At 38.7% G+C, this 27,161-nt stretch overlaps 3 protein-coding genes and 1 pseudogene across 3 annotated transcripts; 2 read left to right on the forward strand and 2 right to left on the reverse strand.

Moving 5' to 3' along the window:
• The first annotated feature begins 1,571 nt into the window (after nucleotides 1-1,571).
• Nucleotides 1,572-2,700, forward strand: LOC144613101 (olfactory receptor 4C6-like). The gene is given in 1 exon segment (XM_078434020.2): nucleotides 1,572-2,700. A coding segment is annotated over 1 exon segment (945 nt). The 5' UTR covers nucleotides 1,572-1,574; the 3' UTR covers nucleotides 2,520-2,700.
• A 6,721-nt stretch (nucleotides 2,701-9,421) lies between these two features.
• On the reverse strand, nucleotides 9,422-10,330 carry LOC132676868 (olfactory receptor 4C11-like). The gene has a single exon (XM_060628850.3). It carries the CDS (start codon nucleotides 10,328-10,330, stop codon nucleotides 9,422-9,424), a length of 909 nt encoding a protein of 302 aa, XP_060484833.3.
• Nucleotides 10,331-16,425: 6,095 nt separating this feature from the next.
• Nucleotides 16,426-16,526, forward strand: LOC132676373 (U6 spliceosomal RNA; annotated as a pseudogene).
• A 7,185-nt stretch (nucleotides 16,527-23,711) lies between these two features.
• Nucleotides 23,712-25,396, reverse strand: LOC144612867 (olfactory receptor 4C11-like). The gene is made up of 2 exons (XM_078432627.2): nucleotides 24,499-25,396; nucleotides 23,712-23,941 (listed from the first exon to the last, which is right to left on the reverse strand). Exons 1-2 carry the CDS (start codon nucleotides 25,394-25,396, stop codon nucleotides 23,712-23,714), a joined length of 1,128 nt encoding a protein of 375 aa, XP_078288753.1.
• Between the last annotated feature and the right edge of the window lie 1,765 nt (nucleotides 25,397-27,161).

Raw genomic sequence — 27,161 nt, forward strand, 5'->3', positions numbered from 1 at the left:
CCATGCATCAGTTGAAGCTATACTCTCGAAAATTCCTAAGGTATAGCAGCCATCCTCTGCTTAAAAATTCCCAGGAGTGGGGCGCCTGGATGGCTCAGTGGGTTAAACGTCCAACTCTGAATTTCGCCTCAGGTCATGATCTCACCGTTGTGAGATCTAGCCCCGTGTGGAGCCTGCTTGGGATTCTCTCTCTCTTCTCTCTCTCTCTCTCTCTCTCTCTCTCTCTCTGCCTCTCCTCCTCTCATGCCCATTCTCTCTCTCTTTCTTTCTTTCTTTCTCAAAGTAAAGGAATTTTTTTAAAAAGTAGTTCCCAGTAGTATACAAGGCACGTCTTCACTGCAGCTTTTCCTCTGGGTTGCAACAGTAACTTTCTTGAAACACCGTATCATCTGTTCTCTTAGGAAGTAGCGGAACATAGTAGTTAGCAACTTGAGCTGTGCAATCAAAATTCCAGTAAGAGATTTACCTCTTGTAAGAGATTTAACTTCCCAAGATGTGTTACATTTCTTTAAAAGGAGAGCAGAATTGCCTACTTGTTGCCATTTATGTTCCAGGGAAACTTTGCTCCATTTTGGGAACAGAGGAAACAAAAAGGAATGACTTAGGGCTGTTCAGGATTGAGTCTGTTGTGACCGGATCTGCTGGACCATCACTGTTTATTTTTTTTTAATATGAAATTTATTGTCAAATTGGTTTCTATACAGCACCCAGTGCTCATCCCAACAGGTGCCCTCCTCAATACCCATCACCCACCCTCCGCTCCCTCCTACCCCCCATCAACTATCACTGTGTATAATCTTACTCAATTTAGGTATATTACCCAGGTATTATACAACCACAACTTTTAGGTATATTTTGAGCATTTAATACTGATGGGTAAATTACAGAATTACAATGGAACTGTCACAACATCTGGAAAAGAGCATTGGAAGCATAACCCACTTCAGATTGTTTTGAAGATAAAACAGGGTAATATATCGCACTGTAATTAGCACACTGATTAGCAAATGATAAACTCACAGAGTAATTACTAAGGAAGCAATATTGATATTTGAGGGCACCGATTCTGGAGTCAGAAAGTATGGCCCATGTTCTGGCTTCACCCCTTCGAGCTGTGCAACCTTGGCTAAGTCTCCTAAACTTTATGAGGGTCTGCTCCATCATCTGTAAAAAAACAAAAACAAAACAAAACAAAAACAAAAACAAAAAAAAAAAGAAAACATCATAGGGTTATTCTAGTACCTGGAGTAAGATAAGCACTCAAAAAATGTGGCTATTAAGAAGAAAGGAAGGAAAAGGAAGAGGAAAACTATATCACATGGAAGAACCATTTAAATAAAGAGGACAAATGTCATGGGAGAGGCTGGCATGAATGAAGTATCTATCTTTTCAACTCTTCATTTAGCATGTTGTTAAGATCCAAATGCTTGGATAGTGAATAAATGAATACAAACAAATAATAAGGTCCCTGAGGTCCTGGAAAGACATGAGGCCAACAATCACTAATTATAAATCATATGTTGCATTTTTAGGTTTTCCAGCTCCCAGCTGGAGCTCATATAAGCACTCAATAAATGGAGAATGCAAACAATGCGACTGAATTCATTCTTTTGGGCATCACAGAGAACCCAGAGCTGCGGAAAATGCTCTCTGCTGTGTTTCTAATCCTGTACGTGTCCACGGTTTTGGGGAACCTACTCATGGTGGTAACCGTGATCACAAGTCAGAGCCTGAGATCACCTATGTATTTTTTCCTCACTTCCTTGTCCCTCATGGATGCCACTTACTGTTCTGTCATTGCCCCCAAGATGATCGTGGACTCCTTCTCCGAGAGAACTACCATCTCCTTTGAAGGCTGCATGACCCAGCTCTTTGCGGAGCATTTCTTTGGTGGTGTGGGGGTCATCCTTCTCGTCGTGATGGCCTATGACCGCTACGTGGCCATCTGTAAGCCCCTGCACTACCCGAGCATCATGAACCCTCGGGTGTGACGCCTGCTGCTGGGAGGCGCCTGCGTGGGGGGGTTTATCCACGCAGCAATACAGCTTCTCTTCATGTATCAAATACCCTTCTGTGGTCCCAATGTCATCGATCACTTCATGTGTGATTTGTTCCCATTGCTGAAACTCGCCTGCATGGACACCCACGCCCTGGGTCTCTTAGTCATCCTCAACAGTGGGCTGATGTGTGTGACCGTCTTCCTTATCCTCGTGGCCTCCTACGTGGTCATCCTCTGCTCCCTGAAGTCTTGCAGCTCTGCGGGGCGGCGCAAAGCCCTCTCGACCTGTGGCTCCCACCTCACTGTGGTCGTCTTGTTCTTCGTGCCCTGCATTTTCCTGTACGTGCGGCCTGTGGCCACTTACCCCCTAGACAAGGCAATGGCCGTGTCTGATTCCATCATCACGCCCATGTTAAACCCCCTGATCTACACCCTGAGGAACGCAGAGGTGAAAAATGCCATGGGGAAACTGTGGGGGAAAGGGGGCGGGGCTTTTGTTGGCAGGTGCGTGTCATGCTAAGAGCATCATGTCTCCCATAAAGAGGAATTCTTTCAGACACGTGTGAGAAATAAACTGTCCATTCTCCACTAGCGGCCAGAGGGATTTCTTAACAATATAAAGTTCTTTATGATTTAGGATTTAAGGACCATGGATTTGTTAAAGGATTATGATCTGCTACTGATTTAGACCCTCCTTGGCTTCCCATTGCCTTTAGAAACATCCTGCCTTGTGGTAAAATTCTCCACTTAATCTTTCTACTGCCTCTAAGTCCACATCTGGAGCGCCTCACCTCCTCCTTCACTGTCCGTCAGCAGTTGTGGGACTTTTTCACCTGCCCCCACAGCTCTTCAAGTTTTTGCTTCTCTCTGAGAGCAAGCCCTCCTCCTCTTCAGGTGGCTGTTTCCCCCTAATTTAAAGCTTCAAACTAAGAGAGGAAGCACTATCACCTCATAGAGCCTCCCCCTCACACCTCTGTTAAAGATTCCCCCACTCTTACCATAATCCCTACGCCGACATCTTCCTTATTTTCTTAGTAAAAATGATCAATAGTATAATTGCTTTTACATAAACGTCATTTGACTTTGGCTACTTGCCAGCTTTCTCTGTACTGGACATCTTGTGGGAAGGACTTCTGTTTTATTTATGCCTGGCATCTGTTAGGTTTTCAATAAATGTCTGTTGAATGATTATAGAATGGAAGAGCTTTCCCCACTCCCCTGCCCAAACAGCCAAGTTCAGATAGTTGGGGCGAACAAGGAGATAATCAATAAGTAATTAAAAACAAACAAACAAAAGGCAGGGAGTGATCATTAGAACAGAGTTTGTGGAAATGGAAGGCTCTGGTTATTTTATGGAGGGTCCTTCATATTGGATAGGAAGAGAAGGATTCTATTAGCTCATAGCATTTCAGCTGATTGTTGAGGAAAAGTGATGAAATATATTAATACTTTTAATAACTTTAATGCTTTTAATGATGAGAACACCAATAAATGACAGCAATGATCAGAAGGAAATGGCACGTGAGGATGAGCGCGATGAAGATTCTAGAAAGGGAGACTCTAAAACAGGACTACCATGGTATTTTCAAGGAACATAGTGGCCCACGTAGAGTGGCAAGAAGCAAGGTGAGAAGTGTACACAGGGGTCAGATTATGTCGTGTGGAGACAGCTACTGCTCCCTATAACCACAAAGAGCACAAATGTTGTTATGGTTTCTTAGAAATAACCTTGAGCCAGAAATTCTCCAGGAAGGCTGAATGACTTTAACTTTTGTGTTATAGGGGAGTTGGAGGCAAAGTGTAAAAAGCTTTTGCAGCTAGTTTCTATTTGTTCTTTCAGTTTTGATTGTAGAAGGAATTTTACAGTACCATTTAATACTTCATAGTAGGGGCACTGGGTAGCTCAGTCGTTAAGCATCTGACTCTTGATTTCAGCTCAGATCATGATCTCATGGTTTGTGGGTTTGAGTCCCACCTCCAGCTCCATGATGGCAGTGTGGAGCCTGCTTGGAATTCTCTCTCTCTCTCTCTCTCTCTCTCTCTCTCTCTCTCCCTCTGCCCCTGCCCTGCTTGCTCTCTCTCTGTCTCTCTCTCTGAAAATAAATAAACATTTAGAAATATCTTTATTTCACAGTAAAGTAATCCTCCTAGTTTTACAGTTTTTCATTTTTTCCATGTATCAGTACAGAAGAAAAATCCACAACAATGTGATGACTTGGGTCTTTGAAAAAGCTTAGGATAATCTTTATTTTATTAGAGTCGTGTAATATAAACACTAGGAACGTCCTCGGAATGAGGTCCAAGACTTTATATTTTGTGATGTTTGAGATTTGATACCTTGATAAACGTCAATCAAAGAAACAGTGCAATTCTAGCTTTAGTTTCATGTTTCTTATTCAATTGTTGAGAGCTTTTTGTGACTGTGCCAACTTACAATTTAGGGTTAACTGCCAGTTTGTTCACATCTTTTTTATGATGATTAAATAAGTTCTCAGGTCACAGCATGCCTCGGTTTCTCATTAAATACATTTTAGCACATAAGGTCTGGAAATTTTTTACATATTCTGCTTTCCGATACAATCTTTAGTTTACTGATTTCTGGTACCAGGATATTCTAATAATAAAGTTATATTTATATAACTCTAATAATAAAGTTAAAAGCAAAGGGGGCTATTTCTGAGATGTCAATTTTTAAACTGAATTATAATTAAAGCACAACCAACTAAAAGGAAAATGAATCTCTTTAACTTGATGAAAAGTGTGTTCCAGAAGCCTAAAGAAAATGTCACGGTTAATTAGAAGAGTAATCCATTAAATTCAGAAATAAGGCCATCTTCTATAACTGCTATTATTATATATTTTACTAAGAGTCTTAATGCCAAGTTCTCAACCTCATATACCTACAGACACCAGGAAGATTTTAAAAATTGAGTAAAGTCAAATTGTGCAAAGATGTTTAAGAAGAAATGTAAAACATCTGTTCCCTAACAAAAGGGAACAAATGCTGTCCCCTATTCGAGTCTGCCCAGACTAAGCTCTGCTCTGTGGTCACCCTATGGGGAGCATATATCCAAATTTGCCCCACACTCAGATTTTTAAGACAAATCAGGCATCCATATTTCATATAACTTTTAATGATTTGAATGGGTTGATGGCTGATTTTTTTAAAGGTTGGTAAAATCGTATTCTAAAGAACAATTTGGGATCAAACAAATTTACAAACTTTCAGGTGAATTCCAGTCCATTGGCTGTCACTTTGGAAATTCTGTGTCAGCCAATGAAGTAACAGTAAAAAGGAAATAAGGCAATCAAAACCAAAAATGAAGCAACAGAATTCATTGCTGGGTGATGTGTTCATCTACTTAGCAAAACCAACACAATCAACAGACATATTATAGTGTTTATTAAAAATCTTGGTCAAAAATAAGCACAATATTACTTCCAAATGTAAGCATAATAAACAAGTTTAAAAAATAAAATAAATGGTCTTCATCATCAAACTAAGAGATGTAACAAAAATTACAAAAAGCAGACTAAACGTCTTCACAAAAAGACATATGACAACTGAATAAGGTGAGTTCTACGATTCATGATAGGAGAAACTCACATTTGAAAGTTGTTAACTTTTCCCAATTAACTGACACATTTAGTGAGCTCCTAATCGAAATCTCTGGAGATGATATTCATGGAAACTGACAAACTGATTCTAAACTCCATGTGGTTGAATATATATGTGAGAATGGTCAAAGATTTGGGGGGACGGGGAGGGGGGAAGGGGGAGAAGAACCAAGAGCAAATATATCACAAAGCTGTAGTAATCCACAGGGGCCAGGCAGATAAAATCACTTGCGCTCAACTGAAAGGAAGCTGGGAAATGAGAGAAGAAAGGAAACTTCCTGTGAGTGACTTAACTTTCCCTGGTGTAACTTGTCAGTGAAGCACTAAATATATATCCTGCTCAGTCCCATGTTTGAACCCTTTCAACTAATTTCTCTAAGCAATATTTTTCAGAACATCATCTTGATTGTTTCGGAAAGACAACATCTGCTTTTTAAGTTCCTCGAAGAGTTTTAAAAATGTTTCAGCTTATTGAAACATTACTGATTATGTGTATTGTGATCATGCAAATATAAGCAATAATAATGAAGGGTATTGTGCATTTATCATATCACGGGCACTTCCTTAAGCACTTTATCAATGTTAATTCATCTCATCTTTGCCACAAATCTATACATTCACTACCGTTGTGCTCCCATTTGGCAGATGAGCTACCTGAGATACAAAGAGATTAAGTGAATTGTTCCAGATAAATTTCTAAGCCTAGTTTAAAGCCCAGTTTAACCCTACGCTTCTAAATTCTTCTATGCCAATTCCCTGGAGATAGGAAATGTAAAAGCCATGGAAAGGTACACAAATTAATTAAATTCAACATAATGTGATGAACATGTTGAGAAGTAATTTACACAAGTACTAACGGAGTGTAAATAAAGAGACTTTGGCTGAGCCACGAAAAGCTTCCTGGAAGAGATGACATTGAAGTTGAGCCTGAAACATGAGTAAGGTGTTTCCAAGTTAGCCAAAGGAAAGGACATTCCAGGTAATGGGACCAGCATGAACAAAGACATAGAGTATAGTATAGGCACTGCTAAGGATGAAATCAATTAAATTCTACAAAACACGTTGAAAATTCCCAGGCACGTGGTAAGCATTTGGGCCAGAATTATTACACTGTGCCCACAGTTATTAGCCTCCCTGTATCTACACTGGTTTCCTTGTAACTTTGCAGACCTTCCCTTTCTGAGTCTGGGAAGTCCTTGTGACTCACTTTGGCCGATAGAATGTGGTAGACACCCCGACAGAAGGTCAGTTCTGAGCCTCTGCCTCAAGAGGTTTGTGCACTTTCATTTGCTTTCTGAGACACTTCTGCCGTGAGAACACCCCGGATTAGCATGCTAGACAATAGGCCACCAGGGAAAGAGCACCACTGTCTCATTCAAGATCATATCAGATCAGACTATAGCTAATCGAACCCAAACACCTGAGAGGTCCCAGAGAAGATCATAGAGCCACCCATTCACCTGGATTTGAACACAGAGAACTTTTTGTTGTTGTTTTACCACAGTGATTGTTTCAGGGAGAGGTGTCTGACCCATAGAATATGCAATCTCAGCACTTTTGCTGGAATTCCCAGCTAAAAAATCCTGTCTTTCTTCTGGAAATTTTTAATTTTTTAGGTACTGCAGGTCAGCTTAGAAGCTCAGGGGACCTAAGACACTGCCATTATTCCTTAACTGTGTTTTATTGTTCAAACCCTTTCATTCTAGCTTCTAACCTGATCCACCCCTTCTGATTCATGGGGTGAAGAAAGGACGAGGGTGACAGATCTCTATGATACCCTACAGAACTCTGTAACTACCTATCACTTGTTAGATTCCTACAGACCCTCCTCAGTTGTCCAGCTATTTGAAGTGGCTGATGCTATAATTACCTCAATACTAACTATGCCCATTGTCTGTTGAACCCTAGTGATGATTCTGTCCCGGATGCTGAGGTCTTTTTGTTTGCACAGAAGGATTCCAACCTAAATGTAGAGAGGAGAGAACAGACACATCTCTGCTAGTCACTGAAATCACAGAAGGATTTTATAAGAGGCATCTTGAAACTTTGATGAAGTCATTTTTCCTTATGACCAATGAAAAGACTTATTTTCTGTCTTCCTTTCCTTTCTCTTGTTCCTATACTTGGAGTGACTCCCTTTCACCTTTCCTCATTACTCCTTCCCAAGGTCAATCTCCACCCAGTTCACTTGAAGTCTTTCTCATTTACAGATAAGGTTATGTTATACAAATTTTTATTCTTAAAATTTTAGCTTTTATGTGAAAAGAAGTAAATATTTCTCATTTCAGAGTAATGTACAATCACTTTCTAAATGAAAATAAATTATCTTGGGGTCCAGTGTTCACAGAAATTATTTATAATGTAACCTTTCTCATGTAGCAAGGAGTTAAAATTGAAATGTTGAGTAGACACAATGGATGTGAACTGTGTGTCTAAATCACCTTATGCCTATTTCCAAACCAAAGGAAATGGTCAACAGAAGTACCCTACAACTAGATAGATGCCACAGAGAAGCTGTAAGGAGATCTTCTAGGGACCAGCCGAAAAGAGTTCATTGGGAAGGGTACAGAATTTGGAAGGTAACCACTGGCTTTCTGAGGGCTAACAAGGAGTCATCAGTTATCATAAGAAATAGAAACCTTCTTCCCACATCAAGGATACTAAAATTAGACAGCCTACAAAAAGCCCCCAAAAGGAGGGCAAATAAAAGAATTTCAAGATTTTTCAGAAGCAAAGAGAGTGAGCCAGTTTGTTAAGGTACCAGGTCAAGTAGGACCTTTCTGTCCCCTGACCACTTCTCCCACCCCTCCCAACTGAGACCTTATCTAAAATCTAAGGGAATCTGGGATCTCTATGATCTAAGCATGAGAAGAGAATTCCCACAGCTTTCTGAGCACTAATAAACATATTTTCTTAACCTTACCACTTTCCATTCACCTTTTCTGTCTCTACAGTGTACATAGTTCTCCAGCCCTCCTTCTACCCCTCATCCTTCTGCATATTCCTGCTGCCAAACACCCACATTGCCCCTTCTCTGTGAACATGAAGGGGAAGGACCCTGCCAATAAAGCAGCTGACTGGCAGATACCGCCCATCACTGCCAAGTGTACAACTCTCCTTCTCCCACCATTCACCAAACATTGAGAGTTTTTTCCAGTGAAGGTCCAGGTTTTCACTGAGGTTTCCAGCTTTTCTGGGAGCTTGAGGGTCCATCCATGTAGATGTCCCAGTGAGTCAGGCTTAGGCACAGATTCCACCACAGAATTTCTCAGAACATCATCGCTAAGTCCCAGGTAGTCAAGACCACTACCTTCATTTCTAAGTTCCAGTTCCATATGGATTAGCTCTATGTCCAAGTTCTTAAGGACGAGAATAAAATCTGTAAAGAATTAGTGTGTGCACACACATACACACACTACACAATCATTCTGTCACTAGTCAGTGCATTTCTTTCTGAAGACAAATTGCACAGGAGGTGAAATTATCAGGTAAATATGGCCATAGGTGAATAGAATTCAACTAAGGGCCAGCAAGGTGGTTCAAAAATGGTTACAGACTTTAAATTATCCTATTCTAATGCAATCCTCTCAGAATTAAGGATGTATATTCATTCGTACTTATTCATGATAAGTCAATTAAATATATAAAATATTAGTGATATTAAAATTCCTTAATGGATTTTCCCCCAATGAGAATATTTCATCTTTCCAGTCCATGAAGGAAAACCAATCTCTTAAGGAAATATACATTAGAAAAAAAAGGAAATATACATTAAAATCCCTAAATATCCTGTATCAAGAGAAGTCATACTTTGCTACACCATAATTTCTTCATGGCTTTTTTCACTTCCATATTCCTCAGTGTATAGATCAGAGGGTTGAGCAAGGGCGTCCCAATTGTATAAAACACAGCCACTGTCTTGTCTATTGGAAATGTGGTTGGCGGGCGTGTGTATATGAATATGCATGGGCCAAAAAATAAGACAACAACAATAAAGTGGGAGGTGCAGGTGGAAAGGGCTTTTCGCCTTCCTTCAGCACTGTGGTTACGCAGAGAGTACAAGATGACAACATAGGAGATAAGCAGGATTATGAAACTCACCGTGCATATGGCCCCACTGTTGGAAACAACTAGCAAATTTGTCACATAAGTGTCCATGCAGGCAAGTTTCAACAAGGGCTGCAAGTCACAGAAATAGTGATCAATCACATTGGGGCCACAGAAAGGCAATCTCAAAGCCAGGAAAATTTGTGCTGAAGAGTGGATACAAGATCCCACCCAGGCTAGAATCACCAAAACACTGCACATGTGCCAGCTCATGAGGGTTGTGTATCGCAAGGGCTTACAAATGGCTACATAGCGATCAAAAGCCATGAGGATGAGCACCAAGATTTCCATGCACCCAAAGAAATGGGCTGCAAAGACCTGAGTCATGCACTCTTTGTAGGAAATGGTCTTCTTCTGAGCAAGGGCATCCACAATCAATCTGGGGGCTGTGGTTGTAGAGAAGCAGGCGTCAGCAAAAGACAGATAGAACAGGAAGAAGTACATGGGACTCCCAAGGGTCTTGCTTATTTTAATAGTCACTACAATGAGAAAGTTCCCCAACAGTGTCGCAAGGTAAAGAATCAAGAAGACCCCAAATACTGCCTTCTGCTTTCCTGCATCCCGAGTCAACCCAAGGAGAATGAATTCAGTCACACTGCTATTCATCGCAATTCTACTGGCTGAAAGTAAGGTGCAGTTGAGGACAAGGGCTGAATCTGCAAAGAGAAGAAAAGAAGTGACAGCTTGGGAAGATCGGTGGGCTGAACTCTGAATGCCTTGCTTTTGCTCCACAGATGCCCAAGCCTCTCCCAGATCTATCTGTTGATTCAGAAGCTAACTGCCTTGGGTCAACAAAGCCTTTGCATTTGGGGAGTAAAAATTAAATGTCCTTAAAAAATTATGATTCCTACCAAGACTGAAAACTGCAGCACTTGAATTTTCCTTGGGCAAGTGACTTAACTGTCTCATAATTTAGCTTTCATGTGAAAAAGGGAGTGCAAATATTTGCCTTAGCTGATCCTGAGTTTCCTTAAGAATTAAAAGATTGTATATGCACACAGATACACACATATATCTCATGTGTTATGCATTTTTTTATATATGTGCTTTGAAATCTGGAAAACACTATTCCACTATAATTAACTTGTTGGAAAATCCCTCTGGAAGAAAGTATTCTCTGCTCAGTTCACTCATTTTTGGGTCCCTAACCCCTTTATCTCTGACTCCATCAGTATGTTGGATGAAATATGCTTTATAAAAATCTGTTTTGACAATCTTTTACTTAACCTCCCTTGTTCAATGTCAGTTTTACTGACGCCATTATATAACAAATGTCGGGACACCTTTGAAGTTGACATAATTTAGGAAAACGGTTTACCTTCTTGACTGTACTGTGGGACTAAACTCAGAATATTGAGCATCTCTGCCTGTGAATTCAACATGCTATAAAATTCCTAATGATGCCTATAATCTAAATGATGCCTGTTACTCAAAGATGTTTATTTTACCCTGAAGTCACCAGGATACTTCTAAAAATTTCATCTTAAAAGTATCCCATAATTCCAACATACTATGTTATGATTGTTCTAGTTCAAGTATTTGTTCATAACATGTTGAGTTTGTCACTGAAATCACCATATAATATCATTTTGTGTCCTGATTTTGACTTGAATTATTATAACACTTCCTCCCATGTCATTATACTTATCATTAGTTTAACTGTTAATTTAATTACGCGACATTATATAAAGCTTTGTAACTGGCATCTTTTGACCATTTGTCCTTTGAGTTATTTATATAGTTTCCAATTTTGAGTCACATAGATAACAACCTAAAGTAATTTCCCAAGTATGATGTTGTTGTCCCAAATGCTAGAGATCATCATGCTGTTGATAATTATTAAAAATGTTTCTCAACATTTTGTGTCCATTTATTAACTATATTTTATGATGAAATAATTCATGTCTATCATTCGTTATTCAAAAGACACAGAAGAATAAAAGAATATTTAAAGCTGTCTCCAAACTATTGAATTTATACTCCTACTCTCCAGAAATAACTACTTTTGGTTTTCTTTTAGAAATGTCTTTTAGGAAACATTCTCTAAGTATATTTACAAATGTGTGTATCTCTACATCCTTTACTATATACACATATGATCAATATTTCAAGGTTGATGATTTTGCAAAAAAGCTGATGAACATGCAAACAAACAAGAAAGGTTATTTTATGACATGATCTTATTCTCTCATTTGGTTAGTAGAAAACAATTGTAGTTTGTTATATGCACATACATTTTTATCACCAACCACATTTTACATTGTTACTACATTTTTAATGAAAATATTGCTTTTATGAAATTTTTTATCTTTGGTCAGTTCATATTTTGCAATCTTGATATTTTATCTGGGATGGCTATTCATCAAGAAAATAACTACATTTCTTGGTCAAGAACACAGTTGCTGTAGTCAGATGTCTTGGGTTCAAATCCCAGCTCCACTCTTTACTAGCTGGGGAAAGCTACTTTACACATAACATGGTTACACTGCACTGCAGATAAAATGAGAAAAAGATCCAGCCTATAACAAGTGAGAGCTATGTAAGTCCCCGCCTCTGCTACTTTCCCTATTATGATTTTACTTTTTCTCTTTTTCTCTGACTTTTTTTCCTTTTCTTTTATTACAAGCTGTCCATTTCCCCATTCTAATTTAGTGTTTGTTTCAAAACATTTTAAAATTCTACTGCCTGTTCCCTTCTCTCAGAATTCCATAAATATCAAATCACAATTATCTGGACTTATTGCGAAGATTGGGCAAAATACTCACCTGTTCTTAATGATTTTTGAGTTTTAAGATATGCATAGATGAAAGCATTAATTATGTAAGGGACTATGTGATTGGTATTAGAAGAATAGAAACCATCTGCAAAGAGAAGAGTAAAAATTCCTAAAGGATAGATGGGTCAGTGAAAAACTCAGGGTTATGTTAAGAGATGAACTATAGATTTGATTGAAGAAATTCAAGTTCTAAACCAGGTTCCCTAAGATGCAAATCCCCTAAAGCAGAGCAGAGAGGTAGGTTAGCACAATGACAGAGCATCTAGGCTGAAGCCACACCTCCAGGATTCATACCCCACCCACTGCGCAGTATGATGCCATATTTCACAAGTCCCTATATAACTCTGTGCTACTTTTTCTTCCTCTGTAGACATGAAGATTAAAATAATCTACTTTTTAGGGTTTCTGTGAAGGCTAAATAATTCAGTATGTACGACGCAGAAGAGATGCAGGTATTTAGTAACTGTGATTGGAATGGCTCTTTCATTATGATTACTAGTATCAACATTCCATTATGATTATTAAAATTACCAGGATATTAATCTACCTGTTCATTTACCCTTAATACATCTGCACAACTGTTTTTGACACATATTTCCTTCCCCGAGTAGTTGAAATCATCTCGGCACTGTGGTTCCTGCTAATTCATGGTGATCAGGAGCTGGGAATGGCAACTCCAAATATCCTTAACAAATACTAAAAAACAGGGGCGCCTGGGTGCCTCAGTCGGTTGAGCAGCTGATGGCTCAGGTCATGACCTTGCAGTCCGTGAGTTCCAGCCCCGCATCCGGCTCTGTGCTGACAGCTTGGAGCCTAGATAGAACCTGCTTCAAATTCTGTGTCTCCTTCTCTCTCTGCCTCTTCCCCATTCACACTCTGTCTCTCTTTGTGGGTCAAAAATGAATAAATGTTAAAAATAAATAAATAAAAATAGTAAAAAACAAATGCAAAATGCAAACAGCTTCCCTATATGTTAACCATGATGACATGAGAGTGAAAATAAAATATAACCTTGGTTGTAAAGAGTTTGTGATCCAAAGATACAAAAATCAGAGGGGTGAGAGCATTTGACATGAGAGAAACCAACCAAAGTTTTAATGGGGATCATGGGACAAATAGAGAAGATCAGTATGAAAAATCTGGTTTAGACTGATTCTAGTGTCATAGTAGAATAACTTGGAAAAACAAGGTTTTATCTCTGCCAAAGGCCATGGAAGCCATGTTATGAAATCTGTACATATTTTTGCCGTCAAGTATGAGATTTGGAGATATACAAGATATGAGAGCTGATTTTATTGAGATTTATTCAGCACAGAAGGACAAACTCATTCAGCTGTTTATCAAAATTTAGTCATCTAGTTTTCTAATCATAGTCCAGTTGGATTTGGGCTTATCTGGAATGAGGTGCCTGCTCCCTTCAAGATGTCAGGGTTGCCCTGAAGACATCCATCTTTGAATCCCCTGCACTTGGAAACTCAATGGAGAACATACAGGTGGATCCACTGTGGCCCCAACAGAACGAAGACTGGCCCAGCAGGCATCCCGAGTATGATTCAGTGGTGACTCCAGACCTGTCCCTTCCCCTCTCAGAGGAGGAGCAGATGGGCTCCCTCTCAGCTGTCTCTGTGGGGGGCGGGGAGGAGGTAGCAAAATCACACAACTCCTCTCAGCTTTAATAAGATCTTTTGGTCGTTGTTGCTTTTTAGTTCATTCTTGTTGCTAAGACTTAATTTTTTTAGAGCAGTGCTACATTCACAGCAACACCAACACACAGGTACAGAGATTCCCCATATGGTCCCTAGCCGCCACCCAAATATCACCCCTGCCATTACCAACATCGCCCGCCAGAACGGTACATTTCCCAGAACTGATGAGCCTACCGTGACACATCCTCATCACCCAGAGTCCAAAGCTTACCACAAGGGTCACTCTTGGGTGTGGTACATTCTATGGTTTCGGTACATACTAGTAACAGACATCCATCATCGTAATATCATGCAGAGTATTTTCACTGATCTAAAAACAGGATCAGTTTAGATTCTCAAAACATGGGACATAAAAACTCCTTTCACACAGTGTCTAATACTCATCAAATTCTAAATAAAATGTCTCACACCATTTTGTTGAAGAAAAATAACATGTCAAGGGAGATAACTACGTGAGTTTTCACTGTGAGCATTATTAGCTCATACATAGTACAAAATCGGGCTGGTATCTCATGAACGTCAGTATTACAAATGGTCAATCCTATAGTTCTTTAAGTGGACCCTCTATGTTTCTAAACAGAAGGAAAGGAAACAATTTCAGAAATTCCCTCTTCTCCTCACTCTCTATCCTCTCCCTCTTTTTACCTCCTAGCTACAACTTGAAAAGGAAAAGTGGGCGTTCTAAAAATATGATGAATCATAACTTATGATTAAAGGGTTGCTGTGGTTTTCAAGTGCAAAGGCTGAAATACTCACCATGACTTTCAAAGTCCTCAAACGCTGTGCCATAGTCTTGCTTACCACCTTTCCTCCCAGGGCTTCTGCTCATGTGTGTTCCAGCCATGCCTGACACTTGCTGTCCCTCCTGAATATGTCCTTACTATCTCAGTCCCTACATTTTCAACATTTCTTAGTGGCTAAATGACCTTTGTCTGATAAACTTCCCCCTTCCATTGCTTCCTGTGTCCAGAGTACCCTGTTCATCTCCTCACCAGAGCCTTCCAGGTTTTCCCAAACAACTTTCTCGCTAATGGCCTTCAAATGTTAAAATGTGTGTGTGTGTGTGTGTGTGTGTGTGTGTGTGTGTGTGTATTTATTGGATCATACAACCCTTGACTATAGCCTTCTTTCTTTTTTCTTCCTCTAATTTCTTTGTTCATTTGATTTTTAAATCTCATAAGGGAATTTCACGTTGTTCTATTTTGTACACCTCTGACTAGGCTGGGAAGCAGCTTAGCAGAGAGCAGTCAAAAAGCAACCAGTACCAGAACTCAAACCTTTGTGCTCCATGGAAATCTCTCCTTCTCAAACAGTCCACACCTCACCAGCCCTGCCAAGCAAAGCATCAGACTCCTTTCATTTGGGTGGAGCCGGCATAAAGCCAGAAACCATGAACCAGTAGAGAAGAAAAGCACTGCCATGCCCAGTATGTATCCTGACTCTCAAATGGATGCATATTGAAGAGGGATTAAAAAAGAGAGCAGAATTTATATTTATATTTATATTTATGTTTCTGTTTATTTATATTTATATTTATTTATGTTCACATTTATCATTTAAGCCCACGGTGTAAGGTTGAGCAAAGAATCTTGTTAGGGATAAAGATTTGGATTTCATGAGAGAGTTTGCTTCTCATTCCTCCACTCCATATATACCCCTTACCCCAACAGCAGAAAGAGAATATAATTCTTAGCTGTAAGCAGGGGTGACAGTGGGTCTGGACAGACAACTTTAATATCACGACTGGCAGAACAATCAGTATATAATAGAATCGTGTAATCAACAGTGCCAATGCATAATGATGGTGTATGGTCAGTATACAATCCAATCCTTTTTCCCAGCATTAAGCCTTATACATAAGAAATTCAAATGTATAGGGGGTGCCTGGGTGGCTCAGTCAGTTATGAGTCAGACTCTTGCTTTCAGCTCAAGTCATGATCTCGGGGTTTACGGGATCAAGCCCAGCATTGGGCTCTGCACTGACAGCCTGCTTAGGATTCTCTCTCTCTCCCTCACTCATTATCTCTTTCTCTCTTCTCTCTCTCTCTCTCAAAAAAAATAAACAAACATTTAATTTAATACATAAATAGGTAAATAAATAAATTGAGGGTCAGATGCTTATTTAATCAATTAAAAGAAAAAGAAACCCACATGTATAGGGTACTATACCTCTGCCCCCTCAAATATAACCACCCCCTTCCAAGGAATTGGTCCCGAGTGTGCTCGCTTTCAGAGCACAATTCCTAAAATTGGAACGCACAAAGATTGCATGCCCCTGCGCAAGGATCATATGCAAACTCCTAAAGCATTCCATATTGTTATTTGAAAACAAATTATATTTTTAAAAATTTGCTCCTGAGACTGTGACACATCAAGCAGAGACCAGCGAAAGCTGGAAGCCCTGACACATTCAGATCCTCTCATCACTAAGACAAATATGTTCCCGGAGCTTCAAGCTTCTCAGGAGACAGAATTATATCATGGCAACTGCCCTAAAACCCAGTCCTGCATGGGAGGCAAGGAAAAGAACATAGTTTACTTGGGTTTGAAAACTTACCTTATTGCTCATAAAGAAGATGAGATCTAATAGAGAGCTCCTAGATTTGCTCTCGCAATTCAGATTTACTTTGAAGATGAATCATGTGCAGTAAGTGTGCAACATGTAAACGTACATCCAATAGATTTACTCAGCTTTCCAGTGCAAGGTCTGTGGGGAGAGGAGATACTCCACAGATCGCCAGTCTTTCCTAGAAGGCCTGAGTTAGAGCTGTAATATCAGCATAAAATTTCTCACTTCTATTATTGAAACTTACGAGAATAAAAAGGAAACATCCCCACTATTCTATGATAGGAACATTTCTAAAGCAGCTCTGTAACCACCCCCCCAAAAAACCCCTGGAAGAGCACATGAATTAACATTTCTTCCTCCTAAATCAGATATTTATAGAGATTTCATAGATGTTCACAAATGCTGAGCCTTTGAAGGGACAAGGACTCTGTCCTTCCCACCCAACCCCAAGGGATAAACTCAGTCAATCCTTGACCACAGCAAACCACAGTGCCAAGGATTTTGAACAAGACTGTCAGTGGGCAGATTCTGTCCCCAGAGCCCTTCTCCCTCTCCAGTCTGTCCTAAGGGACACATCTCACTTCAGTTACCAAGTGCTCCACTCCTGTCCCTGCCCTACAGAAAAAGCAAGCAGGTATAGATCACTGAAAGTTCCCAAATGCTCTGCTCTTTAGGCCAAATCTTTTCTAACCCCACAAAACTCAGAGCCCATGTACAGGTTAAACCACATGTGATATAATTGAATTCTAGCTTCACTATTTTTGTCTCTGTCACTTTAAGCAAGGTTCTAAACTTACCCCTCTTTCTCATTCTAGAGAATGTCACTCTTAGATATAATACAATAAATCTTAATGAGACTCATAAAATATAAAATTACAATGAAACCTACTCATTAAAATTTCTAAATATTTTGAAGTCAGTTGAGTCAGTAGGTAAAGAGAGAAGAGAAAGAATATGGAAATTAAGACATTTTTAAAATATTTTTTTATTTTTAAATCAATTCAAGTTATACTAACAATGAAATGCACTTTTGTTATTGAGCAATTCTACACATTACTCAGTGCTCATCACAAGTGTCATAGACTGGCTACCTCTAGAGTATCGTCTCTCCTCTTGATCTCCTTTACTATTTCACCCAGCTACCCACCTCCCTTTGGCAACCAGCATTTTCTACTCTGTATTTTAGAGTCTGGGGTGTTTCTTATCTTTTTTTTCTTTGTTCATTTGCCTTATTTCTTAAATTCCACATATGAGTGAAATCATGTGCTATTTGACTTCCTCTGTCTGAGTTATTTAGCTTATGGACACTCTAAGTCCATCCATGTTGGTGCAAATGGTAAGATTTCATTCATTTTAATGCTATGACTGCATTGTACATACCACATTATATTTTTTAATTTACATGCAATTTAGTCAGCATATAGTTCACTAATAATTTCAGGAGTAGAATCCAGTGATTCATCGCCTACATCTCGCATCCAGTGTTCATCCCAACAAGTGTCTTTCTCAATGTCCTTTGCCCATTTATTCATCCACCAACTCACAACCCCTCCAGCTCCCATATGTTTGTTCTCTATATTAATTTTCTTTTCTTTTCTTGTTCATGAAGACAGAAAGAGAAAAATATGATACTTATTCCCATTTTTATGAAAAGATTTTTCTTCAGTTTTTTCTACTGTATTTTTCACGTTTTTGTAAATTTTTAAATCTATTTCACTTTCCTCATTTCTTTTTATTCTATGTTATTGTATTCATTATTTTAAATTTTCAACTCTTTGCCTTTTTTTCACTACTATTCTTTCCTCTTTTTCTCTATTCTATCAAACTTCTTTCAACAAACATCCAGAACACACATGTGACTAGCATCCTTCATTTGATTTTTTTTGTGTTGATTTTAATTTTTTATTTTTACTTATTTACTTTATTTTGTTAATTCTTTTTCTTCCTTCAAAATGATGAAATGAAGGAATTCACCTCAAAAAAAAGAAAAGGAAGAAATGGCAACCAGGGACTTAATCAACACAGTTACAAGCAAGATGACAGAACACGAATTTAGAATCACAATTGTAAGAATACTACCCAGGGTAAAATAAAAAACGTGAAGAATCCCGTTTGTGGCAATAATAGAAGTAAGCTCCAGTCAAGGTGAAATTAAAAATGCTATTACTGACATTCAATCTCGAATGGTGCTATGGTGGCAAGGATGGATGAAGCAGAGCAGCAAATTCATGATACAGAGGACAAAACTATAGAGAATAATGAAGCAGAAAAAAAAGAGGAAAACTAAGACAAAAGAGCACGTTATAAGAATGAGAGAACTCAGTGACTCATTAAAAAGGAGTAACATCCAAATCATATGGGTCCCAGAAGACAAAGAGAGGGAAAAGGGGTAGAAGGGTCATGGGAACAAATAATAGTGGAAAAGTAGACCTCAAAATCCACGAAGCCCAGAAAACTCCCATTAGATTCAACAAAAAACGGGCATCAAAAAGGCATATCATAGTCAAGTTCCCAAAATACTCACGCAAGAAAAGAATCATGAAAGCAGTAAGGGGAAAAAAAAAAGTCCTTAACCTACAAGGGAAGACAGATCAGGTTTGCAGCAGACCTATCTGCAGAAACTTGGCAGGCAAGAAAGGAGTGGCAAAATATGTTCAACGTGTTCAATCAGAAAAATATGCAGCCAAGAATTCGTTACCCAGCAAGGTTGTCATTGAAAATAGAAGGAGAGATAAAAAGTTTCCCAAACAAAACTGATGGAGTTAGTGAACACTAAACCAGCCCTGCAAGAAATTTTAAGGGGAACTCTCTGAGAGGAGAAAAGACGAAACAAAACAAAAAAGATCAAAAGCAACAAAGACTACAAAGGACCAGACAATACCACCAGAAACTCCAACTCCACAGACAACACAATGGCAATAAGTTCATATCATTCAGGACTCACTCTAAATGTCAATGGTCTAAATGCTGCAATCAAACACATAGGGTAAAAGAATGGATAAAGAAAAAAAACAAGATCCATCTATATGCTGACTACAAGATATTCATTTTAGACTTAAGACACCTTCAGATTGAAAGTTAGGAGATAGAGAACCATCTATCATGCTAATGGTTGCCAAAGGAAAGCTGGAGTAGCCAGTCTTATATCAGAAAATCTAGATTTCAAAATAAAGAATGTAACAAAAGATGAAGAAGGGCATTAGATCATAATTAAGGTGTCTATCTACCAAGTAGATTTAACAATTGTAAACATTTATGTCCCCAAGGTTTGATACCACAAATTTACAAATCAATTAATCACAAATATAAAGGAACTCATTGACAATAATACGATAAAAGTAGGGGACTTCAACACCCAAATTACAACAAACGACAGATCATTTGAGTGGAAAATCAACAAAGAAACAAAGCCTTTGAATGACATAGTGGACTGGATGTATTTAACAGATATATTCAGAACAATCTATTCTAAGGCAGCACAATACATATTCTTCTCCAGTGCACGTGGAACATTCTCCAGAAAATATCGCATACTGGGACACAGATCAGCCCTGAATAAGTACAAAAAGACTGCCATCATACCTTGTATATTTTCAGACCACAACACCGTGAAACTCGAAATCAACCACAAGAAAAAATTTAGAAAGACAACAAATACTTGGATACTAAAGAGCATCCTACTAGAGAATGAATAGGTGAACCAAGAAGATAAAGAGGTACATAAAAAGTATATGGGCCAAAGAAAATGATAACACCACAGCAAAAAATCTGCTCAGAGCCAAGGCAGTCATAGAGGGAGGGTACTGTGTAGCAATGCATGCCTTCCTAAAGAAGGAAGAAAGGTCCCAGAAAAACAACCTAGCATTATATTTAAAAGAGTCGGGAAAAGAACAGCAAATAAAACCCCAAATCAGCATTAGACAGGAAATAATATATATTAGAGTGGAAATCAATTGTATCAAAATGAAAAAAAAAAAGAACAGATCAATGAAACCAGGAGTTGGTTCTTTGAAAGAATTAATAAAATTGATAAACCTCTAACAAGTTTGATCAAGAAGAAAAGGAAAGGACCTAAATAAATCAAATGGAGAATGAAAGAGGAGCGATCACAACCAACACTGCAGAAATACAAACAATATTAAGACAGTATTATGAGCAATTATATGCCAATAAATCGGGCAATCTGGAAATAATGGACAAATTCCTAGAGACATATAAACTACAAAAACTGAAATAGGAAGAAATAGAAAATTTGAGCAGCCCATAACCAGTAAAGAAACTGAATCTATAATCAAAAATCTCCCCAAAACCAGAGTCCAGGACTGGATGGCTTTTCTGGGGAATTCTACCAAACACTGAAAGTACAGTTAATGCCTATTCTTTTGAAGCTGTTCCAAAAAGTAGAAATAGATGGAAAAGTTCCAAACACATTCTATGAGGCCAGCATTTACCTTGAAATTGAGAACTAAATGGAGAACTGAAATGGAGAACTAAAAAGGAGAACTACAGACCAATTTCCCTGATGCCATGGATGCAAACGTCTCAACAAGATCCTACCCAACCTGATCCAACAATACACTAAAAGAACTATTCACCACGATCTAGTGGGATTTATACCTGGGATGCAAGGATGACCCAATTTCCACAAATCATCAATGTGATACATCACATTAGTAAGAGAAAGGAGAAGAACCACGTGAACCTGTAAATAGATATGGAGAAACCATTTGACAAAATTCAGCATCCTTTCTTGATAAAACCCGTCTGTAAATGGTAATTAAACCCTTTCTTTCTAAGTTCCCTTTATCCCTTTCTTGATCAGTCCTTGTGGGTGTTTCCACACTTTCTCTTCCTCATCAGCTGCTTTTAGGGGGAGTGCATTTCCTGTACTCTCGCCCTGTCTCTGTCCTCTGTCCACAAGCAAAAACAGCTCCCTACTATCCACAGCTTCTCTCTCCCCCAGTTCACCTCTCTGCACCATGGACCTGCTGAGTTCTGTGCCTCAAGTTGCAGATTGTTGTGTTAATCCTCAAATCTGTTTTCTAGTTGTGCAAGATGGTTTGGTGATGATCTAACTGTATTTCAGGGAAGAGACAGAGAAAAGAAAAAACTACCCGGCTTCTCCACCATCTTGGCCCCTCCAGTGCTGTCTACCATCACTTTCCAAATGAAAATAAATTCTCTTCAGGTCCAGTGGTCATACAAATTGTTTATAATGTAACCTTTCTTATGTAGCAAGGTGTTAAAACTCAAATGTTGAATAGACACAATGGATGTGAACTTGTGCCTAAATCACCTTATGCTACTTCCAAACCAAGGAAATGATCAGCAGAAGTGTCCTACAACTAGATAAAGGATATAAGCGTGGTCGGGTTATAAAGTGGCTGAGTAATTTGTGAAAACAGCTTTAGAGAATTCACTGTAGAGATATGTCTGTCCCTCACCCCAGGGGTGTGTGTGTTTGTGTGTGTGTGTGTGTGTGTGTGTGTGTGTGTGTGTTTGTGTGTGTGTTTGCATGCAGGAGCGCTACTCTGAGAACCTAGCATGGGACCCTCCATATGGGTGCACTGAGCAGACTTAGATAAGAAAAGTCAAGGAAGGAAGAGAGACTGGTTGGTATCAGATGAGGGTGACTGGTTGAAGTCAGTCTATGTTAGAAATGTTTCTTCATTAATAGAACACTTTGGGAGCAGAGATGCCTGGATGTTTCCCCACAAACTGCCACAGAGAAGCCATAAAGATCTTTTAGGGACCAACCCAAAAGAGTTCACCAGGAAGCATACAGAATTTGGAAGGTAACCACTGGCTTTCTAAGGGCTAACAAGGGGTCATCAGTGATGATAAGAAATAGAAATCTTTCCACATCAAGGATGCTAAAATTAGAGAGCCTACATAGAAGCCCCCAGAAGGAAGGCAAATAAAAAGCTTTCACCATTTGCCAGAAGCAGAGACAGTGAGGCAGTTTGTTAAGGTACCAGGTCAAGTAAGATCTTTCAGTTCCCTGCAAGTTCTCCCACCCCTTCCAACTGAGACTTTATTTAACATCTAAGGGAATATGGCATCCAAATGAACTAAGCATGACAAGAAAATTTCTGCAATTATTCTAAATATAACCTTCACATGACCGGATTCAAATGCTTCAGAAATGAAACTGCGAGGCACAAAACTAGGAATCGGGAGTCTTCACTTAGAATATAAAAGATAATTGCCTCTTGTAAATAAGGCACTGAGAGCTCGGACAAATGTCTTCCTTAGGACTTAACTATTTATTCTGCCACCTCTTTGTATGTAGGAGTCTTGGGCATCTTAGATGGGACATGATAACATTTGGTCTTCAGTTAGTAGAAATGTTCTCATAATTGGGAAGGTCATTGGATTCTTTTCTCATTAGCCTATATCACTTAAAGTAATTTCTTGGTGCCAATTTGGTGGGAATTATAAGTTCAGACACTGAAACAGCATCACATGACAGTACTTAATTATGAGATTATGATGTGGTGGTAGCGGGCGTGGTGGTGGTTATGATGGTAGGGTGTTCATTACACATATCAATTAGGTTAACTTCAAAAATCAAAATATGTATTTAAACATTCTCCTACAAAACCAGAAGCCCAAAATTGGAAAGCACCTTCAATCCTGGTTCTCCCAAGGAATAGGAAATTTGAATTTTCAGATAGTATTAGGAACCTAAATAAATAAATAAAGGGTTGTACCGATATGCAAATAAATGTAACAGCCAAGGAAGTCAAGCTAATCTAGGTCAATTTTATAGAGATACCCAGGAACTGCATTTTTTTTCCCTGCAAACGTTCAGATACCCAATGAGTATTCTCCAATATGAAAAGGCAAAGCTTCTTCTATCCCACCTGGAGACAGTTACCACTTTCCTTTCACCTTTGCTTTCTCTACACTGTACATTGTTTTCTAGCCATGCTTCTACCCCTTAACCTTCTGCATATTCCTGCTGCCAAACCCCCTCACTGACCCTGATCTGTGACGATGAAAGAGAAGGACCCTGCCAAAAAGCAGTTCCTGGCTGATACCGCCCATCACTGCCAAGTGTAAAACTCTCCTTCTCCCACCATTCACCGAACATTGACAGTGTTTTCCAGTGACAGTCCAGGTTTTCACTGAGGTTTCCAGCTTTTCATGGAGTTTGAGGGTCCATTCATGTCCCAGTGAGTCAAGCTGAGGCACAGATTCCACCACAGAATTTTCTCAGAACATCTTCTCCAACTCGAGACCACAACCTTCATTTCTAAGCTCTGGTTCCATAGGGATTACCTCTACATCCAAGTTCTTAAGGACTAGAATAAAATCTGTAAAGGATTAGTGTGTGCACACACAAACACACAATCATTCTGTCAATAGTGAGTATATTATTTTCTGAAGACAAATTGTACAGGAAGATAAATTATCATGTGAATATAGCCAGGTATCAAAAGAATTCAACTGAGAGCCAGCACAGGTGGTTCACAATGTTTATGGATTTTAAGTAATCCTATTCTAATGCCATCCTCTCTGAAAAAGGGATGTGCATTTATTCATACTTATTCATAATAAGTCAATTAAATATATAAAATATTAGTGAAATTAAAAATTTTAATGGATTTTTCCCACAATGAGAACATTTCATCTTTCCTGCACATGAAAGAAACCAGCTGTTAAGGAAAAATACATTAAAATCCCTGAATACCCTGTATCAAAAGAAGTCATGTTTTGCTACACCATAACTTTTTCATGGCATTTTTCACTTCAACATTCCTCAGTGTATATATCAGAGGGTTGAGCAAGGGCGTCCCAATTGTATAAAACACAGCCACTGTCTTGTCTATTGGAAATGTGGTTGGGGGGCGTGTATACATGAATATGCATGGACCAAAAAATAAAACAACCACAATAAAGTGGGAGGTGCAGGTGGAAAGGGCTTTTCGCCTTCCTTCAGTACTGTGGTTACGCAGAGAGTACAAGATGACAACATAGGACATAAGCAGGATTATGAAACTTACTGTGCATATGGCCCCACTGTTGGAAACAACTAGCAAATTTATCACATAAGTGTCCATGCAGGCAAGTTTCAACAAGGGCTGCAAATCACAGAAATAGTGATCAATCACATTGGGGCCACAGAAAGGCAATCTCAAAGCCAGGAAAATTTGTGCTGAAGAGTGGATACAAGATCCCACCCAGGCTAAAATCACCAAAACGCTGCACACGTGCCGGCTCATGATGGTTGTGTATCGCAAGGGCTTACAAATGGCTACATAGCGATCAAAAGCCATGAGGATGAGCACCAAGATTTCCATGCACCCAAAGAAATGGGCTGCAAAGACCTGAGTCATGCACTCTTTGTAGGAAATGGTCTTCTTCTGAGCAAGGGCATCCACAATCAATCTGGGGGCTGTGGTTGTAGAGAAGCAGGCGTCAGCAAAAGACAGATAGAACAGGAAGAAGTACATAGGACTCCCAAGGGTCCTGCTTATTTTAATAGTCACTACAATAAGAAAGTTCCCCAACAGTGTTGCAAGGTAAAGAATCAAGAAGACCCCGAATACTGCCTTCTGCTTTCCTGCATCCCGTGTCAACCCAAGGAGAATGAATTCAGTCACACTGCTATTCATCGCAATACTACTGGCTGAAAGTAAGGTGCAGTTGAGGACAAGGGCTGAATCTGCAAAGGGAAGAAAAGAAGTGACAGCTTGGGAAGATCGGTGGGCTGAACTCTGAATGCCTTGCTTTTGCTCCATGTTATGTTACCTCTGACTGCCTTGAAACTTCTATGACTCTTGGTTAATCTGCAGATGCCCAACCCTCTCCCAGATCTATCTGTTGATTTAGAAACTAACTGCCTTGGATCAAAGCCTTTGCATTTGGGGAGGTAAAATGAAATGTCCTTTAAAAATTATGATTCCTACTAAGATTGAAAGCATCAGAACTTCAATTCTCCTTCAGCAAGTGACTTAACTGTCTCAAAATTTAGCTTTCGTATGAAAAACGGAGTACAAATATTTGCCTTACCTGATCCTGATTTTCCCTAAGAATTAAAAGATTGTTTAGGCACACAGATACACACATATATCACATGTGTTATGCATTTTATCTATGTACTTTGACATCTGGAAAACACTATTCCACTATAATTAACTTGTTGGAGAATCCCTCTGGAAGAAAGTATTCGCAGTTCAGTTTATTCATTTTTGGGTCCCTGACCCCTTTATCTCTGACTCCATCAGTATGTTGGATGAAATATACTTTACAAAGTATGTTTTGACAATCTTTTACTTAACCTCCATTGTCCAATGTCAGTTTTACTGACGCTATTATATAACAAATATCAGGACACCTTTGAAGTTGACATAATTGAGGGAAACTGTTTACCCCCTTGACTGTACTGTGGGAGTAAACTCAGAATATTGGGCATCTCTGCCTATGAATTGAACATGCTATAAAATTCCTAATGATTCCTATAATCTAAATAGTATTGTTACTCAGATATGTTCATTTACCCTGAGGTCACCAGGATACTTCTAAACATTTCATCTTGAAACATATCCCATAATTCCAACATACTATGTTATGATTGTTCTAGTTCAAGTTTTTGTTCATAACTTGTTGAGTTTGTCACTGAAATCATCATATTATATCATTTTGTGTCCTGATTTTGACATGAATTATTATAACACTTCTTCCCATGTTATTATACTTAGCATTAGTTTAACTGTTAATTTAATTATGTGACATTGTATAAAGTTTCATAAGTGGCATCTCTTTGACCATATGTCCTTTGAGTTATTTATATAGTTTCCAATTTTGAGTCACATACATAACAACTTAATTTCCAAAGTATGATGTTGTTGTCCCAAGTGCTAGAGATTATCATTGCTGTTGATAATTATTAAAAATGTTTCTCAACATTTTGCCTCCACTTATTAACTATATTTTATGATGAAATAATTCATGTTTATCACTACTTATTCAAAAGACACAGAAGGATAAAAGAAAATTTAAAGCTGTCTCCAAACTATTGAATTTACACTCCTACTCTCCAGAAATAACTACTTTTGGTTTTCTTTTAGAAATGTCTTTTAGGAAACATTCTCTAAGTATATTTACAAATGTGTGTATCTCTACATCCTTTTATTATATACACATATGATCAATATTTCAAGGTTGATGATTTTGCAAAAAAGCTGATGAACATGCAAACAAACAAGAAAGGTTATTTTATGACACGATCTTATTCTCTCATTTGGTTAGTAGAAAACAATTGTATTTTGTTATATGCACATACATTTTTATCACCAACCACATTTTACATTGTTACTACATTTTTAATGAAAATATTGCTTTTATGAAATTTTTTATCTTTGGTCAGTTCATATTTTG

This window comes from Panthera onca, chromosome D1, assembly GCF_046562875.1.
Source record: "Panthera onca isolate mPanOnc1 chromosome D1, mPanOnc1 haplotype 2, whole genome shotgun sequence".
Lineage (NCBI taxonomy): Eukaryota > Metazoa > Chordata > Mammalia > Carnivora > Felidae > Panthera > Panthera onca.

What these genes read in the sequence shown, in the direction of transcription:
- LOC132676868 (XM_060628850.3), bottom strand. Translation starts at nt 10,330, where the DNA reads ATGAATAGCAGTGTGACTGAATTCATTCTCCTTGGGTTGACTCGGGAT.
- LOC144612867 (XM_078432627.2), bottom strand. Translation starts at nt 25,396, where the DNA reads ATGAATAGCAGTGTGACTGAATTCATTCTCCTTGGGTTGACACGGGAT. An exon ending in CATGAAAAAGTTATGGTGTA is followed by an intron (nt 23,942 to 24,498) that starts GCAAAACATGAC and finishes TGGGACATGAAT; the next exon opens with GGACCCTCAAACTCCATGAA.